The 17989-nt window shown below is 50.4% G+C and overlaps 2 protein-coding genes across 10 annotated transcripts in view; one reads left to right on the forward strand and one right to left on the reverse strand.

Moving 5' to 3' along the window:
- Nucleotides 1–17306, reverse strand: part of KYAT1 (kynurenine aminotransferase 1) — a 34819-nt gene extending 17513 nt beyond the window's left edge. Inside the window, exons 1-2 of one of the 9 annotated variants that reach the window (XM_040632022.1) lie at nt 17232–17248; nt 14873–15080 (exon numbers count right to left, since the gene is read on the reverse strand). Coding sequence is in view for 1 of the 9 variants with exons in the window: in XM_040632017.1 (XP_040487951.1) it covers nt 16625–16732 (108 nt within the window). In the remaining 8 variants the exon portion in view is untranslated. The other 8 variants (XM_040632020.1, XM_040632019.1, XM_040632026.1 and 5 more) reach the window with 8 other exon arrangements.
- A 214-nt stretch (nt 17307–17520) lies between these two features.
- Nucleotides 17521–17989, forward strand: part of LRRC8A (leucine rich repeat containing 8 VRAC subunit A) — a 27431-nt gene continuing 26962 nt past the window's right edge. The window contains exon 1 of the mRNA XM_040632029.1: nt 17521–17581. The gene's annotated coding sequence lies outside the window, so the exon portion shown is untranslated. The remainder of the gene's footprint in view (nt 17582–17989) is intronic.

Genomic DNA, 17989 nt, shown 5'->3' on the forward strand with positions numbered 1-17989 from the left:
CAGGAGAGGGGCGCGCTGGGTTTGCTGTGGCTTCGACAGTGTTCGTGTCCGTCTGTGTTCAGACGTACTGCAGGGTGTTTTGTTCTGTTTTTCCCCCTGGATTTATTATGGTCACGGCATGGCCTTGTCTGATATTGATGCTCCGTGCAGTTCAGCACCAGTCCTATCTGTGGGGGCCAGGCCAGCTCCTGGATTCCGGAGGCTGCTTTTCTCTTCCCAAATCCTCATCCTAAGAATAAAACCCAAAGTCTTTACCATGTACTAGAAGGCCCTTTGAAATCAGATGGGAGGCCACCTGTCCTAGGTCATTTCCCGCCACGGTCCCTTTTGCTTGCTGTTCCCCCAGCCACACTCGCCATTCCTGCCTACCTGTTACCTGCGGCCCTCTATCCACTCTCCTTCTAGGGCAGCAAACTTTTTCTGTACGGGGCCAGGGTGTATGCCGTGGGCTCTGCAGGACCCACGGTGTCTGTCACCGCTCCTCAGCTGTACCGTTGCACTGGGGCAGCAGGCTGGGCCACACGCACACAAATGAGTGTGCTTGTGTGTCATTAATGCTGTATTGGGTGTGTGGCTCAATCGTGTAAGAGTCTGCCTTCTGCTCAGGTCATGATCCCAGGGTTCTGGGATCGAGTCCCGCGTGGGCTCCCTGCTCCGCGGGGAGTCTGCTTCTCCCTCTCTCACCTCCCCTGCTCATGCTTCTTCTCGCTTTCTCTCTCAAAAAAAGGGGGGGGCACCTGGGTGGCTCAGTCGTTAAGCATCTGCCTTCGGCTCAGGGAGTGATCCCGGTGTCCTGGGATCGAGCCCCCCACCCGGCTCCCTGCTCAGTGGGAAGCCTGCTTCTTCCTCTCCCACTCCCCCTGCTTGTGTTCCCTCCCTCACTGGCTGTCTCTCTCTCTCTGTGTCAAATAAATAAAATCTTTTTTAAAAATCTTAAAAAAAAATAACGCTGTATTGACAAACCCTGGTGGCAGACCAGGGTCGGACTGTGGACCCTCCGAGCGTCTTGAACTCTCAGACGTGTCCACACTGAGCTTCCAGCAATTTGTCCACTATCTTTAGGTTTTCGTCCCCCTGAACTGGTCCATGGGGAGGTTTCTGCTCTGCTAAGTCATGATTCTCTGTATCTGCTGGTTTGTCTCTCTAATTTTGGGGGGCAACTGTTTGCCCCGTGACTTCCCTTCTCAAATGGGCCTAAGAAGAAGTGTTGATTTTTCGGTTTGTTCAGCTTTCTGCTGGTGAGGATGGGGGGATGACTTCCGAGCTCCTTACGCACACGACTGGAAACCGGAGGTCCAACGTAACCTGCCTGTTCACGGAATTTCGTCATTATCAGTAGAATGCTCTAACTTAATTATAAAGGAGAAATAAAGGCAAATCATTTATAATGCCATAACCAGGCTTGCCCACTCTAGAATATTCCATGAAGTAGATAGCTGCTTGCACCTGCTTATAAGAAGTAAGTTCAGCCTGACCAGGACTCCAGCTAGTCCCTCCTAAACCCCGAGGCAGCCCAGCCTCTCCCCCCAGGGTCTTCCAAAGCATGTCAGAGCGCTGACAATCAGCCATCTGTCCAAAGGTGGGGCACTTTCTCCTAATGTTCTGCAATCATCAGCTTCTCCAGAGCGTCTTCTGGGGCCAGGCCCTGGCCTAGGGCTGAGGCTACAGTAGGGACCAGGCGCTGTCGGTCCCCGGGTGGGGGTCAGGGGTTGGGGGGAGGAGAGATGCTCTCAAGCACTCTCTCCTTCATTCATCCGGCAAGTATTTCCTGACAAGCACAAAGACATGTGTTATGGTTTGAACCGTGTCCTCCAAAAGTGCATGTTGAAGACCCCCAGTCCCTGTGAATGGAAATAGGGTCTTTGTACCTATAATCCCTGTACGATGAGGTCATACTGGATTAGAGTGGACCTTAACCCAGCATGACTGGTGTCCCTCGAGGAAGGGAGAAGAGACACAGACATACAGGCAAAAGGTCATGTGAAGACAGAGGGGAGCCATCTACAAGCCAAGGAGCTCCACGGATTGTCGCTAACACCACAAGCTAAGAGAAAAGCATGGGACAGATTCACCATTAGAGCCTGCAGAGAAAGCATGACCCTGCTGACACCCTGATTTGGGAAGTTTAGTCGCCAGAACGGTGAAAGAAAAACTCTGTTGGGTAAAACCACCCAGCTTGGGATACTTGCGGTGGCAGCTCCTGGAAACTAACGCAATGGGACACCAGAGGGCGCTCTAGGCATCTGCCTGGGTACCTGGGAGTTCGGGAGGGCTCCTTGGAGGATGTGGCATCGGATCGGAGTCCCAGAGCAGGGAAAGGGTGCCTGGCAGAGGGGATGATGCAAAGGCCCAGGAGTAGAAGAGGGCTGGGAGATGCCAGGAGCTGAGAAGTCAGTCTGGCCATAGTTCACGCTCTCGTTTCTCAGAACTGAGTCACTTCCCAGGGGAACCCTGCAGGAAGTACTCCCTGATGGCTGTAGCTAAGAACCAGAGCTTGGAGCAACAAAGGGTAATGCGATTATTATCTGAGGAAGGACATTCCACGGAGGGACATTCCACCGTGTGTCACATCGGGGGGAAGGCGTCGGTGTGCCTCAGCCTTACTCAGCCAGGGGACATGAAGTCCATGGCCAGGTCCGAGTCCAGTGCTGGTCACAGGAGGCACCTGCTGCCTGTTGCATATTCTAGGGGGATCCACCGTCCTGCTTGTCCAGGAGTGCGGGGTTTCGCGGGACTGGGACCATCCTGGGCAAATGGGGATCGTTGGTCCCCTCGGATTGGCCGAATGCAGGGATGGCTGCCCCTGTTCTGGGCCTGATGTCCTGCTGACTCCTCCAGAGGGGCGCTCTTCTGTCTCCTGACCAAAATCTACGGATGTCCAGCAGGCTGATTTTCTGACACCCTCACCCACATCATTCCACGTCTATGAATTCTGTCCTTTCTCCTAAAGTGACTGTACCGCCTCTGCCCTAAATTACACCTTTATCATCTCACTGGAATAATAGTAATACAATCAGCCATCAGCTCTAACCTCCCAAATGCTTACTTTGTACCAGGCACCGCGTTAAGGACCGTATGTCATCGGACCCTCTTAACAGTCCTGGAAAGCAGGTGCTTTTCTCACCTCCATTAACAGGCAAAGACACTGGTAATCATGATAAAATAGCAGCTAACATTCATATTGAGCTCCTGGAGGTGGGACGAAGGTCTGTGCCATCCAATGCCCAGCACAGGGCAGAAGGTCACACTCACAAGGCAAAAGAGCCCAGCTCACGACCCTCCCCTCTCCTCTGCCACAATCTCAGCCCCTCACCTCCTCTGGGCACTGCCTGCTCTGGGGAAAGGTGGTGCCTTGGGGTAAGGTGGCCTGGACACCCCCACTCTCGGCTCCACGGAAGGCAAAGACAGCCCATGCTGGATGAGGATGGGCTTACCCAGTCTCACTGCCTCGGGGTTGGAGCTGGAACCCAGGAGCCGGCTTTCACTGCAGGAGACTGCCCAGGCAGGGAGTGGCTGGGGTGTGTGCGGGGGTGTCTTGGGGGCATGGGAGCGAGCATCACACTGTTCCATCTGTGAGGCAGCTCTGTCCTACTGTTGCCAAACTCGGTGCCTGCCCAGGACTGGGCCCTGAATAGTCCCCTGGGGAGAGGATTTGATCACAGACTTTGGTATCACTCAGACCTTGGCTGTATGAGCCGAGGCAAGTCACTTCGCCTCTCTGAATGTCAATTTCCCTGTGGATAAAATAAATAAAAATAAGATAATTCAGGGGCTCCTGGCTGGCTCCGTCAGAAGAGCATATAACTCTCAATCTTGGGGTTGTGAGTTTGAGTCCCACATGGTGTGTAGAGATTACTTAAATAAATAAAAATGACTATTAAAAAAAACAAAATAGGGGCCCCTGGGTGGCTCAGTTGGTTGAGCCTCTGCCTTCGACTCAGGTCATGATCCCAGGGTCCTGGGATCAAGTCCCGCATCGGGCTCCCTGCTTAGCAGGGAGTCTGCTTCTCCCTCTGCCTTTCCCCTGGCTTGTGCTTTCTTTCGCTCACTCTCTCTCTCAAATAAATAAATAAAATCTTTAAAAATAAATAAATAAAAAATAAAAAAAAACCACGAAAACAATTCAGGGAAAACATATCCCTTAGTGCCTGGCACGTAAAAGGTGCCAGTAAATGACAGATGTTCATAATAGAGTGGGCACTTTATTAATACTAATGAATCACTATAAGATGACAGGTGGGGCTGGATGTGTGTGAATTCACTCATATTTGGCAGGGCTGACTTCTCTAAGGCCTCCTCAGTAGGCAAGTGCTAAGGACCCACAATATTCTGAGAAGCCCATTAAAATGTTTTAATTTAAATTCATTTTATTATTTATTTATTTTTAAAGATTTTATTTATTTATTCGACAGAGATAGAGACAGCCAGCAAGAGAGGGAACACAAGCAGGGGGAGTGGGAGAGGAAGAAGCAGGCTCCCAGCGTAGGAGCCTGATGTGGGGCTCGATCCCATCACGCTGGGATCACACCCTGAGCCGAAGGCAGACGCTTAACCGCTGTGCCACCCAGGCGCCCCTAATTTAAATTCATTTTAAAGTAAGAAAAAAAGGGGGAATATAATAATGATGACTGTATAATAATGAATCCAGCCTGGATGATAGTCCTTTATACCACTTGGTTGTAAAATGTAATTTCTACTGGGGTGCCTGGGTGGCTCAATTAAGCATCTGACTTGATTTTGGCTCAGGTCATGATCTCAAGGTCAGGAGATCGAGCCCCGCTCTGTGAGTCTGTGCTGAGCACAGAACCTGATAAGATTCTCTCTCTCCGGGGTGCCTGGGTGGCTCAGTCATTAAGCGTCTGCCTTGGGCTCAGGGTGTGATCCCAGAATCCTGGGATCGAGCTCCGCATCAGTCTCCCTATTCAGTGGGAGCCTGCTTCTTCCTCTCCCACTCACCCTGCTTGTGTCCCCTCTCTCGCTGGCTGTCTCTCTCTCTGTCAAATAAATAAATAAAATCTTAAAAAAAAAAAAAAGATTCTCTCTCTCCTTCTGCCCCTCCTCCCCCCAAATATATATAACTTTGACTTTTTTTAATGGCGAAAGGGGCCCGCCCATGAAAGTAAGACTATGACCTTGAACGTAGGTCAATTGTGTGTGGATATGATATCGTGTGTAAATGTGGGCAGTTGCCTTTGAGCATATACACACGTCTCTGTGTCTATGAGCATGCGGGTGTAGTGGGAGCAGTTTCTATAAATCTGAAGGGGAGGAAGAAGCCATTGGGGGGTCCCAGCAGAGGGCAGGAAAGGCACAGGTGGCCCTGCGGGTTGTGCTCATCCAGAAACACCAGCAGGTGTCCAGGTGGTGCCCTCGAGAAGGACGGGGCCGGGGGATTGTTGTTCCGAAAGCTGCCAGCAGGGGGCGCGCGGAACCAGCTCTGTCTAGACTTCTGGCTAAGCTGACCTTGGAACCCCACACATTTGGGCACAGGGCGACTTTTGCGCCTCAACAGGAGGCTGTGGCTTCACTTCACAGAGGAGGCGCACAGCAGGGAGGGTGCTGGTCCCGGCCTACGGTGAGGTGGGACTGCTGGCCTTCCAGACCAGAGTTCTCCCACTGCCTGGGCGGACCCAGGGACCTCACAGACACCTCTTTCACAGGCACCCCGGGGGGGGGGGGGGGGAGGGTCCGCAGGCTGTCTTTCCAAGCCACACACACCTCAGCTCCCCATGCCTCACCCCTCAACTTCTGGGAAGCAGGTCTTCCCTGGCCAACTGCCCTATAGCCCTGAGGTCTGTCCTAAGGGTAATGACAGTGGCCTTTTAATTACTTCACACTTTCTCTGTGCCAGGCAGCCTGCCAGCACCATAGAGGTTCTATCACTTTATTTATTTATTTTTTTAAAAAATTTTTATTATATTATGTTAGTCACCATACAGTACATACCTGGTTTCTGATGTAAAGTTCGTTGATTCATTAGTTGCGTATAACACCCAGTGCACCATGCAATACATGCCCTCCTTACTACCCATCACCAGCCTATCCCATTCCCCCATCCCCCTCCCCTCTGAAGCCCTCAGTTTGTTTCTCAGAGTCCATAGGTTCTATCACTTTAAAACCTATGAGACGGGCGCCTGGGGGGCTCAGTGGGTTAAGCATCTGCCTTCAGCTCTGGTCATGATCCCTGGGTCCTCGGATTGAGCCCCCATATCGGGCTCTCTGCTCAGCGGGAAGCCTGCTTCTCCCTCTCCCACTCCCCCTGCTTGTGTTCCCTCTCTTGCTGTCTCTCTGTCAAATAAATAAATAAAATCTTAAAAAAAAAAAAACAACTCAGGACTCTGATTTTTCAAAGCCCATACTCACTGCCACTGTGTGACAAGGGCAGGCTTTGAGCAGTGACATCATGGCCCCTTGGGTCAGATTTCTACTTTCAGAAAGGAGTACAGACAGGGGGGGGGGGGCGGCTGGGTGACTCAGTCCGTTAAGCATCTACCTTCAGCTCAGGCCATGACCCCAGGGTCCTGGGATCCAGCCAAGCTCCATGTCAGGCTCCCTGCTCAGTGGGCACAGTGGGGAGTCTGCTCCTCACTCTTCCTCTCCCTCTGACCCTCCCCCCCACTCCGCCCCACTCATGTTCTCTCTCGGTCTCAAATAAATAAAATAAAATCTTGAAAGAAAGAAAGAAAGAAAGAAAGAAAGAGAAGAACGAAGCACAGACAGACAGATACTCAATGGGAAATAAGGGATTTCGGTCCAGTCACTCACATTTTATGGATGGAGATACTGATGACCAGGGAGGGGAAATGACCAGCCCAGATTCCACCAGGACATGGTCACCTGAGTCACAGTCCTGGCATTTTTCTCATCCCAGGAGGCTGGCTCTTCCAATGGACATTATGCACCAGGCAGAGAGTACTAGCTGCTACATAAACTTTTGTTGAGTGAGAGAACGAATGTCTATTGCTCCCACCAGACAGTGGGCTTGGTCAGTGAGCTTGGCCAGACAGTGAGCTTGGTCAGAATGAGAATGAGGACTCCACTCTGTTCATCTTTGTATCATCACCACCTGGCTCCGGGCCCGTCACATAGTAGATGCATATCTTTTCATTGCTTCAGCAAATATTTATTGAACTTCCGTTACACACTATGTCTATGTCCTATGCCACCAGGTTTATAACGGTGAATAGGATACCTTCCTTTTCTTAAAGGAGTGCGCCGTCTAATGAAGGAGACAAGTAATGAGGCCATTTTAATTTAGCATGAGCCTCAATATACAAACAGTTCTTATAAATCAATAACAAAAGACCAACATCTCAACAGAACAAAAAGTGGGCAAGAACTATAAATTCACACAAAAAGAAAATAGTCAATAAACTTGAAAGGATACTGCACATTACTCATAATTAGCAAAATGCAAATTAAAATGAAACACTATTCTCTGCCTCTCAGAAGGGTAGAAAAGAAGAAGATTGAGACTCACCAAATTAATACTACCATGCACTAAGAGGTTATAATCCACGATCCGGGAAACACCAAGTTAGAGAGTGTTCACTGGTGTAACTTTTGGAGGGCAACTTCACAATAACAACATACATTACTCTTTGACTTTAGAGATACTTCCTCTCTCTAGAAATTGATCTTACAGGAATATTCACACATATACGCAAAGAGATATACCTCCAGATGATCAATGCAGCATTGCGCGTGAGACAGAAAAACCTAGAGACAGTCCAATGTTCATCAGCTGCGGGCGGGTTCACTATATTACGAGTTATTCACGCAATGAGAAATGGTGCAGCCACCAAAGGGAGTAAGATTGAGATTGCCCTTAGCATTCTAGCATGGAAAGACATATAGGTTACATGAAAAAGGCAGGTTGATATCAAAGCTGACTACAACACTGCAGTAAGCAAAACAGTGCCGTATTGGCATAGACACACGGACCACTTAAATAGAATAGAGAGCTCAGAAATAAACCCAAACATCTACGGTCAATTGACTTTTTTTTAAAACATAGGTATTTTTTTTTAAGATTTTATTTATTTATTTGAGAGAGAGAGAGAGAGAGAGACCACACACAGGCAGAGAGGCAGACAGAGGGAGAGGGAGGAGCAGGCTCCCCGCTGAGCAGAGAGCCCGACATGGGGCTCGATCCCAGGACCTTGGGATCATGACCTGAGCCAAAGGCAGTCACTTAACCGACTGAGCCACCCAGGTGTCCCCATATGTCTTTTTTGTTAAAGTAATCTCCACACCCAACATGTGGTTTGAACTCAGGACCCTGAGATCAAGAGTTGCCTGCTCCACTGACTGAGCCAGCCAGGAGCCCTGGTGAATTGATTTTGACAAGGGTGCCAAAATGATTCAATGGCGGAAGAAACAGTCTTTTCAACAAATATGCTAGGACAGCTGGGTAGCCATATACAAAAGAATGGAGTTGGACCTCTATCTCACCCCATCCACAAAAATTGACTCGAAATAATCAATGACCTTGATCATATTCTAGATAATATCCTCTGATGCATGAATTTTAATTTGTATGAAGTCCAAACATAGAATTACCTTACAACCTGGCAATTTCCCTCCTAGGTATATACTGAAAAGAAATAAAAATGCACGTGGGCACAGAAACTCATACACGGATGTTCACAGCAACGTTATTCATAATTGTTAAGAGGTAGAAAAAAATCTACGTGTCCATCAATGGGTGAGTAAGTTGTGGTATCCATACGATGGAACAAGGGACATACCAATCCATTCTACAACTTGGCCGCACTATGGAAACATTACACTGAGGGACAGAAGCCAGACACGGGGTCACATAGTACATGGTTCCTTTCATGTGATACATCCAGACTAGGCAAATCCTTACAGTCAGAAGAAGGTTAGTAGTTACCAGGAGACGGGAGGGAAAATGAGGAGTGATTATTTAATGGGCAAGGGTGTTTCTCTGCGGTCACGAGAAAGTTCTGAAACTAGAGGTGGGGGTCACACAATGTCGTGAACACCGTGAATGCCACTGACTTGTACGCCTTAGAACACTTGAATGGGTGTTATGTGAATTTCACCTCAATTTTTAAATTGTATGGTAATAAAAAAACAGCTGGCTGAAAAACAATATAACCCCAGTTGCCTTTTTTAAATCGCAGAGCTGGAAGGCACGTATGTGATCGTGTGTACACAGCCACACACACGGGCAGTCCTCACTCCCACTGCAGCGCGGGACTGTAAACATGACCATGTAAGCTGAGATCATTCAAAGAGAAGTTAATAATTAGTGGGACAAATTATGATTGTTGCTGTCTAACATTAAAAACTCTCTAATGGTTTGTTACAAATGTACAGGGAAATGGAAAAAAAAGTAAAACTAAAAATAATAAATTCAGTAGTTATTAAATTACTAATGTCATTTAAATTAGAAACTAAGAATTAAAGTGTTTTAGGGGCGCCTGGGTGGCGCAGTCGTTAAGCGTCTGCCTTCGGCTCAGGGCGTGATCCTGGCGTTCTGGGATCAAGCCCCACATCAGGCTCCTCCGCTGGGAGCCTGCTTCTTCCTGTCCCACTCCCCTGCTGTGTTCCCTCTCTCGCTGGCTGTCTGTCTGTCACATAAATAAATAAAATCTTAAAAAAAAAAAAAGAATTAAAGTGTTTTAGAAAGTTTTAAAGAAAGGAAGTTTTCTTTCTTTATAAAAATAAATCAATGTGGGGGGGCGCCTGGGTGGCTCAGTCGGTGAAGCATCTGACTCTTGATTTTGGCTCAGGTCAAGATCTCAGGGCTGTGGGGCCAGCTCCATGCTCAGCAGCGAGTCTGCTGGAGATTCTTTCTCCCTCTCCCTCTGAAGCCCCTGCTTGTGCATGCATGGGTGCTCTCTCTTACTCTCAAATAAATAAACAAATCTTCAAAATTATATGTATCAATGGGGCGCCTGGCTGGCTCAGTCAGTAGAGTGTGCAACTCTTGATCTTGGGGTCATGAGTTCGAGCCTCACATTGGGCATGGAGCCTACTTTAAAAAAAAAGTATCAAGGATGATCTTTTGGGTAGATCTCCAAAGGAAATGAAATCACTATCTCGAAGAGATATCTGTACTCCCGTGTTCATTGCAGCATTATTCACAACAGCCAAGATCTGGAAACATCCTACATGTTCCTTGATGGATGGATGGATGGATAAGGAAAATGTGGGCTGCGTACGTACACAATGGAATGTTATTCAGCCTTAAAAAAGAAGGAACGCCTGCCATTTGCTACCACATGAATGAATCTGGAGGGTGTAATGCCTGGTGAAATAAACAGAAATAAACCAGACAAAGACAAATACTGTGAGCTGTCATTTCTATGTGGGATCTAAAAAGAAAAAAAAAAAGTTGAACTCCTAGAAACAGAGTAGGCGGATGGTTGCTGGGGCCACGGGGTGAGGGGAATGGGGAAAGGTTGATAAAAGGGTACAAACTTCATTATAAGATGAGGAAGTTCTGAGGCCCTAGCGTGGAAATGGGGACTCTAGGATACTATACTGTACTGTAGAATTGAAATTTGCTAGGAGAGGAGGTCTTCCACGTTCTCACACTCCCACAAGGTAGGTCTGTAAGGTGATGGATGTGCTAACTGATGGTGGGAGTCACTTCACAACCTCTACCTGTATCAAATCATCACGTTGTGCACTTTAAAGTTTTTTTGTTTTTTTAGAGAGGGAGGGAGAGAGAATCTCGAGCAGCCTCCAGGCCCGACGTGGGGCTTGAACTCACGACCCTGAGATCACGAGCTGAGCTGAAACCAAGTTGGACGCTTCATCGACTGAGCCACCCAGGTGTCCCCTCATCACGTAGTACACTTTAAATGTATGACGATATTACTTGTTAATTGTAACTAAAAAATCTGGGGGGAAATTATCCAGAGTAGTGTGAACAGCGCTTGCTTCCTTCTAGTTGCATAACTTAGGATAGGGAACAAAGCATCTTGTCCCAGCATCGATGAGTTAACCTGCTTCTTTCTGAGTTTGCATCAACTTCGAACGCTTCATCTCTTATCAATGTTGTGAAATATATCTGCGTGTCCCTTTGACGTGACCTCTCTGCTTGGCAGCCCTTCCTCTGGGACACCTTCATCCTTTTGGTTAGAGCCACGTGCGTCATGTACGTTGGTCAATCCGCCTTCACTAAGTTTCTCCGGCTGTGTATCTGGTTGCTGGAACAGCAGAGGACTGCGCTGTCAACATTGCCCACAGCCAGGCTTTCTTTCATCACTCCACTTACGTTCCACGCACATTTCCCATTCTGTCTTATCGCTCTGCATTTCTCTGCAGCGCTTTCGTCTTTGGGGGCCAATTCCCTCTTCTGATGATCCATTTTTGTAGCCTGTCGCATGGGTTTATCACTGGGAGGCAGGAGGCAACACAACTCATTCTGAGCTTCGGTGTCTGTGTGTAAACGGAATAGGATGCACGGTGACCAATCACTGACAGGCTTTGAAAGGAGTGACGTGATTAGTCACTGGACCACAAAGCACACGTGCTATTTCCATAGTGATTCGTGGACTAAAGAGTAGCAGAGTCCACACTTGGTGCAATTACTCATAGTTAACAGAACATCGCAGCTGGAATCGGAACCGTGTTGTTGAGGAACGGGTGTTATTGAGCTGGACCTTGGTGCCTGAAACTCGTTCTGTTGTGCAAAGCAAGGGCTGCTTGATTATGTATAAGGCTGTCTCCGGGGACACTGCTAAATTATTAATAGTGGCTTCCTCTGGGATGGGGTTGGGTCTTATAAACTTCAAAACTTTTTTTTTTCCCCCCGAGGCTGTGCAGCTCTGGGATCAGACAGATCTTGGACTGAAGTCATGTACTAGCTGGGTGACTTTTGGCAAATTATTAAAGCTTTTTTTTTTCTTTAGATTTTATTTTACTTCTTTGAGAGAGTGAGAATGGAGCACGAGCCGGGGGGGGGGGTGCAGAGAGAGTGGGGCAGGCAGACTCCCTCCTGAGCAGGGAGCCTGACAAAAGGCTCGATCCCAGGACCCTGGGATCCTGACCTGAGTCGAAGGTGGATGCTTCACTGACTGAGCCACCCAGGCGTCCCAAATTATTAAAGTTTCTGAGAATCATCTCTGATGCGGAATAATGATAGCACCCGCCTCATTGAGTTGTCGTGAGAAGTCAGTGAGAGGACACATGAAAATCACTTAGCGTAGTGCCTGGTAAAGAGTCAGTGTTCCACGAACACCATCCACGTTATTGTTATTCCTCCAATATTAGTTGGAGAAGAAGTACTGCAGTGCGGGCAGCAAGGGAGCCAGTCCCGCCTGGAGGGGGAGCAGAAATGCACCAGATGACCTTGAGGACACCTTCAGGGTAGCTCCCCAGGCACCTAAGGTCTCAGGCTTCCTTACTGCCAGGCCAGGGGCCGGCTGCCAGGGGTTAGTGCCCTCCCAAAACACATGCCTCCATCAGCCATGGCAGCCACTGGGTCACCTTCTTGGCCAGCAGGTGAATGACCCCTAAGGAAATGCCTCAGTGACCAAGCCTCTGGTGGCTGATGTCAATTACACCTCCCGTCGGACCAACCTTGCCAAGCAGCTTGTGCTGATACCCGATCCAAAGCCTCATTAGCTGGCCTTTGGAGCTGACCTGAGTCTAGACTCTGTAGCTTCCACCTCCCTCCTCTTCCGAACATACAAATCCTTTGCTTTTGTTTTTGTTTTTAATTATTTTTATCATTATTTATTTAGAGATCGGTAGAGAAGGGGGGTGGGACGGCAGAGGGAGAGAGACAGAGAATCTTAGCAGGCTGCATGCCCAGCACGGAGCCTGATGCCGGGCTCTAGTGGCTCTAGCTCACATCCCCGAGCTCATGACCTGAGGTGAAATCAAGAGTTAATTGACTGAGCCAGGAAGGTGTCCCTTTCTTATTTTTTTTAATTTTTAATTTTTTAAGATTTTATTTATTTATTTGGTAGAGAGAGCGCGCACAAGCAGGGGGAGTGGCAGGCAGAGAGGGAGGGAGAAACAGACTCCCTGCTGAGCAGGGAGCCCGATGCGGGGCTGGATCCCAGGACCCCCAAGATCATGACCTGAGCCGAAGGCAGACGCCTAACCGACTGAGCCACCCAGGCACCCCCCTGCCTTTTTTATTTTTTAAGTAGCTCCATGCCCAAAGTAGGGCTTGAACTCATCACCCTGGGATCAAGAGTTGCACGTTCTACCACCTGAGCCAGCCAGGTACCCCTTGCTTGCTTTTGGATAGACATCTGTGCCCCTGCCTGGCATGCCCCCCAGTCCCATCTCCCTAGCAGGACGCAGTCCCAGCTCCTCCTCCTCTGGCTCTGTGTCCGCCTGGGCCTTCCTCTGAACTCAGACTATATGTCTGATCCCTGTGCTGCGCTCCCTAATCTTCAAAACAACCTACTAGGAAGGCATTATCATCCCTATTTTGCTCAGAGGAGAACAAACAAAGCTCACTTAGCTGAGAGCCTGAGTTGGGATTCAAATCCTGGTTTGCCAGTTCCCAATAGTCCAAAGGCTTTCCCCGAACATCCCTCTTTCAGGAGGTGGGTGCTACCGCCTCTAACAGCTCCCCTGCCTGCAGACCAGCTGCCCTTGGGGACTGGAGCCATGCCCCTTCCACCCCACATGGCAGCTTTCGAGGGCAGGCAAGGGAATCTCGGCGTTGCCGCCTAGCCCCATGCCATCGAAGCCAATGCTTTGCAATATGGAGAGTTGGTTTTAGAGTTTCTTAAAAGGGGCACACTTGGTATTTGGGGTGAGTCAGTTCTCTACTGGGCAGATGTATCTGGTGTCTGGAAGGATGTTTAGTATCCCCTGGGCTCAAAATGTCAGGCGCCCCCAGTTATGGAGAAGACACAAACCATACCGCCTTTGGAGAAGGGGCCCAGGGAGGGGAGGACCGGGCCCAGGGAGGGGAGGACCATGCCCAGGCAAGACCAGCCTGTTACACGAACAATCCCCAAAATGAAAGCTTGGATGTGGCTAGAATGGTCCCAAGCTCCACTGTGAACCAGCTATGGGATCTTGGTCGCGCCATGCTGCAAGCTCTCTAGGCTCAGCTTCCTCGTCTGTCCAAGGGGTAACCACAATGCAGTCATTCACAGAAAGCATTCAGCACAGGCCCTGGCCCATGGAACCTGTCAAGAAGAAGCCGTTAACATGGGGCACCAGGGTGGCTCGGCCGGTGGAGCGCGTCTGCCTTTGGCTCAGGTCATGATCTCAGGGTTCTGGGATCAGTCCTGTGTTGGGCTCTCTGCTCAGCGGGGAGCCTGCTTCTCCCTTTCCCTCTGCCTCTCCCCCCTGCTTATGCTTGCTCTCTCTCTCTAAATAAATAAATAAATAATCTTAAAAAAAAAAAAAAGGTGTTGAGATTTAAACCTATATAGGAAAGTTTCTTGCCAGATAATGAATCCTGATTTTTCCTTCTCTTCTTTTTTTTTCTTTCTTTCTTTTCTCAGTCTAAACAGAGAGTCCCTATAAGACAATTGTTTCCTAAAAACTTGTTGAGTCAATGGTTCTGCCCCAAGGGAGAAGACAGCTTGTCTGGAGAGATCTAGGAAGCATAGTGACTTACACCTTGTTTCCCTTGACCCTGGAATCAGCAAAGGAGAGAAATGACTTGTGGAGCCCAGACTGCAGGTTTGGGGGGGGGGGTGAGTGCAGACCCTGAGTGAGACACACAGTAGGCAGCCCACTCCTTACTCCTCCTGGCACAGGATCCAGATCCAAAATTGAAATCTCACTCTTTAAGGCAGTTTTGCACATGGGGGAAAATATATATACATTTATATGCTTAATGCCTGGCAAGAACATTAAAGAGAGTCCAATCGGTTTTACAGAAACTAAGGCTCAGAGCAGGGAAATGACTTACCCAAAGTCAAAGTCCCAGAAAAGCACAAAAGGACCTCAGCTGCAAATCCAAAGCTTATACCATTGTCCAGGAATGAGGAAGTAGGATAAGCATTTGCTATTTTTTCCAAGGAGTTGGCAGTGCCATCTGGGAGTGGGATACTGCCCCAGGTCTGTTGGAACAGGACTGGCAGTGATTCCTCTTCCACTGTAGCTGGAGCAACTTTGACCTGCTGGGCAACGAGCAGGGGGAGGGAGGGGTCACGGCTAACTGGATGTCCCCGCACACCGGGAACCTGAGAACCCATGTGAGCATAAACAGCAGGAAACACAGGAGCTGCCAGCACTGACGCCTTGATTCACAAGGGCAGAGTTCCTGTTTGAGCAAGTTGGCTGCCAATCTGGAGGGGGAAGGAATTCGGGGGCGGGGGTGGGGGTGTCCAGGTGGGAGGTGGGCGTGTCAGTAAAGAAGTTCCTCCTTGTTCTTCACTTTCCTGTGTTCCTTTGTCGCCCCCACCTGGATTATACAATCGGGAAGTCCTACTCTTTGGAGTAGGTGCAAAAGTGAAGCGAGGACGGAGGGTGGAAAGCCACAGATGTTGGCATGGGAAGGCATTCTCCAGGAAGGAGGGATTCATGCAGATGCTGGACTGAAACATTTCTAACCTGCATGGTCTCTGATCATGTCAGTTACCTTGAGGTATGAGCACACCTCTGCTTGGGTCTCCAGCCTCATCATTCTTCCTTCTAGGTATCCTACGTGTTTTTCAGACACAGATGCAAAGTTATCTACTTCGAGAAGCCGTCTCTGACTCCCCCTGGGCTGAGCCAGACGCTCTTCTTACTGTGCTCCCAAGGGCTGAGCTTCTGCCCGCCACAGAGCTCATCAGAGACGCTAACTGCTGGGTTGTCCGTCACCCTCACTAGACTTCAGGGACAGGAACTGTGTGTCTGTCCTGTTCTCCATCAGATCCTCAGCCTCTGGCAGCTCAACTAGGACCGGAGGTCTCCCAAAGCATTAGTGCAGATGATCCCTGGAGGCCGAGGGAGACCCAGGAGCCCAGCAATCTCTCTGTTAGAGGGGGAGTAAGGCCTCATGGGGACCTCCTTTGGGCAACTTCCTGAATGACTCTGTGCTTCACTTACTGATCTGTAAAATGGGGCTCATCTGCACACAAAGCCCAAAGTAGGGCACGTGGGGCACCGGTGGCAGTTGTGGTCATGCTTGTTAGTTCTATAGGTGGGGACGTGGAGGCTCAGGGAGGGATGTGTCAGGTTCACAGTTTCGAGGCTGGAAAGGGGCAAGCCTTGGACTCTAGTCTGGGCTCTGGCCTCCAGTGTTCCTCTCTTCATTCTACACTTCGTGTTGTCTCCGGTCTGTGCAACATGTTCAGCCAATAAACGGTTACTTGGATACTAGCGGTGTGCCAGACCCCACGCTGGGTGTCACGTGGTTGATAACAAAAACCTTCTCAGTGGGAAGTAGGATAAGGAGACCCTGGCCATTACTGTAAAACCCTCCAGGGCTCAAATTCCAGCTTCTCCCCTTCCTGGCCAAGAGGTATTACTGGTCCCTAATCTCTGAGCGAGAGGGAAAATGAGACCTCCCAGCAGGAGGGCGGAACCCAGGCAGTGGCTCTAGTCTTGATGGTGCAAGCCCTTCTATCCTCATCATCTTATTTAAAAAGTAAATTCTCCCCCCTTGCCCGGGTACCCAGGACTCCAGTTCTCCTGTCCAAGGCCACCACACTTAAGTACTTCTTGTGCATCTTACCAGACAGCTGGTGCGCACACCCGCAGACACGCACACTCTCACACACGTTCTTTTCCACAAACTGTAGCGCCGATCAACGCAGCTCTTTTGCCCCTTCCATTTTTTCATCTAAGGTATCTTGGAAGTCGTTTCACGTTAGTTCACATTGAACATTTTTCGTTCTAATGGCTGCACAGCATTCCACTCTATGGATTATTTCCTAACGTGGTTGCCGTTACTACTGTCACTGTGGGAACTGCGAGGACTCGGGCTCCGCTTAGCGGTGTCCCGGTTCCAGCTCCGGCTCTGCCCCTAAATATTTGGCCAAGCTACCTTGGGCTTCTTCCTCCCCAGGATACTGTCGCGGGGGTGGGGGTGCGGGATGTGGGTGCAGAGAGCACAGCCTGGCGGGTCCCAGCATCCGAGTGCGGGTCAGCGTCAAGCGCGCGCAATCTATCCCCGCGGGCGGCTCCAGGCTGGGTTAAGATTTCGGCGCAGCCACTCCGCCGTATCAGCAGCATCAAACGCAGCGAGTATTCTGGCACAAACGAGCTCGGAACCGGCCACCAGGTTCTCCGGCCTCGGCACTCGGCCTCAGGGCAGCAACGCGCAGGCACCAGCTACTCACCCCCGCCTCAGCGACTTCACCTCTCCGTGCCCCAGAGCACCCCGAAGGTTACAGCCGTCCCTGCCCCTTTAAGGGGGCCGAGCTCGGTCTCCGCTACTTCCGCCCCAAACCAAGATGGCGCTACCTGGGAGCCGAAGATGTGAAGGCGCGAAGAGAACGCCCATCAAAAAGATGGCGACGCCCTAGCCGCGCTCGCGCCTGTGGTGACGTCACTTCCGGGGCGGAGGAGGCTGAGTGGTGCAGTGAGGGACAAACAAAAGGAGGCGCCGGAGGGGCGCAGCGGCCGGCGGCGGGACGGAGCGGCGGGGGCGCGGGGCTGCCTGCTGGGCGGCCGGACCGGGCGGGACCAGGTGAGTGGGTGGGGCGGGGAAAGGGGCGCGAGCTGTCACTTCTCGAAACCCACTCCTACACGCTCCCGGCCAGCTGCCTGCCCCGGGCGCCGCGGGCAGCTCGGGCTCTGCCCACCGCGGCTGGCTCCCTGGGGGCCTCCCGCGGCAGCTCAGTTTGGCCTACCTCCTGGCTCCCCCGTACTCCAGGTCTCCGGGGCCCCACCCTCTCCCCGGTGCCGCGGCGCGCGAGCCCCCTCCCAGGCACCCCAGTGCCTCCCTGCGCTCTACATACCGGGAGTTTCCGCCTGGGCTCCCCCAGGTCCCCTTGTCATCCTCTGGGTTCCCCCAGATCCTAACCCCTACACGCACACACTCCCCACTTCCTAGAGGTTCCACCTGGGAGCCTCTCCTTGGCAAGTTTTTTGGTCC

This window comes from Ursus maritimus, unplaced genomic scaffold (genome assembly GCF_017311325.1).
Source record: "Ursus maritimus isolate PB19 unplaced genomic scaffold, ASM1731132v1 scaffold_17, whole genome shotgun sequence".
NCBI classification, from domain to species: domain Eukaryota; kingdom Metazoa; phylum Chordata; class Mammalia; order Carnivora; family Ursidae; genus Ursus; species Ursus maritimus.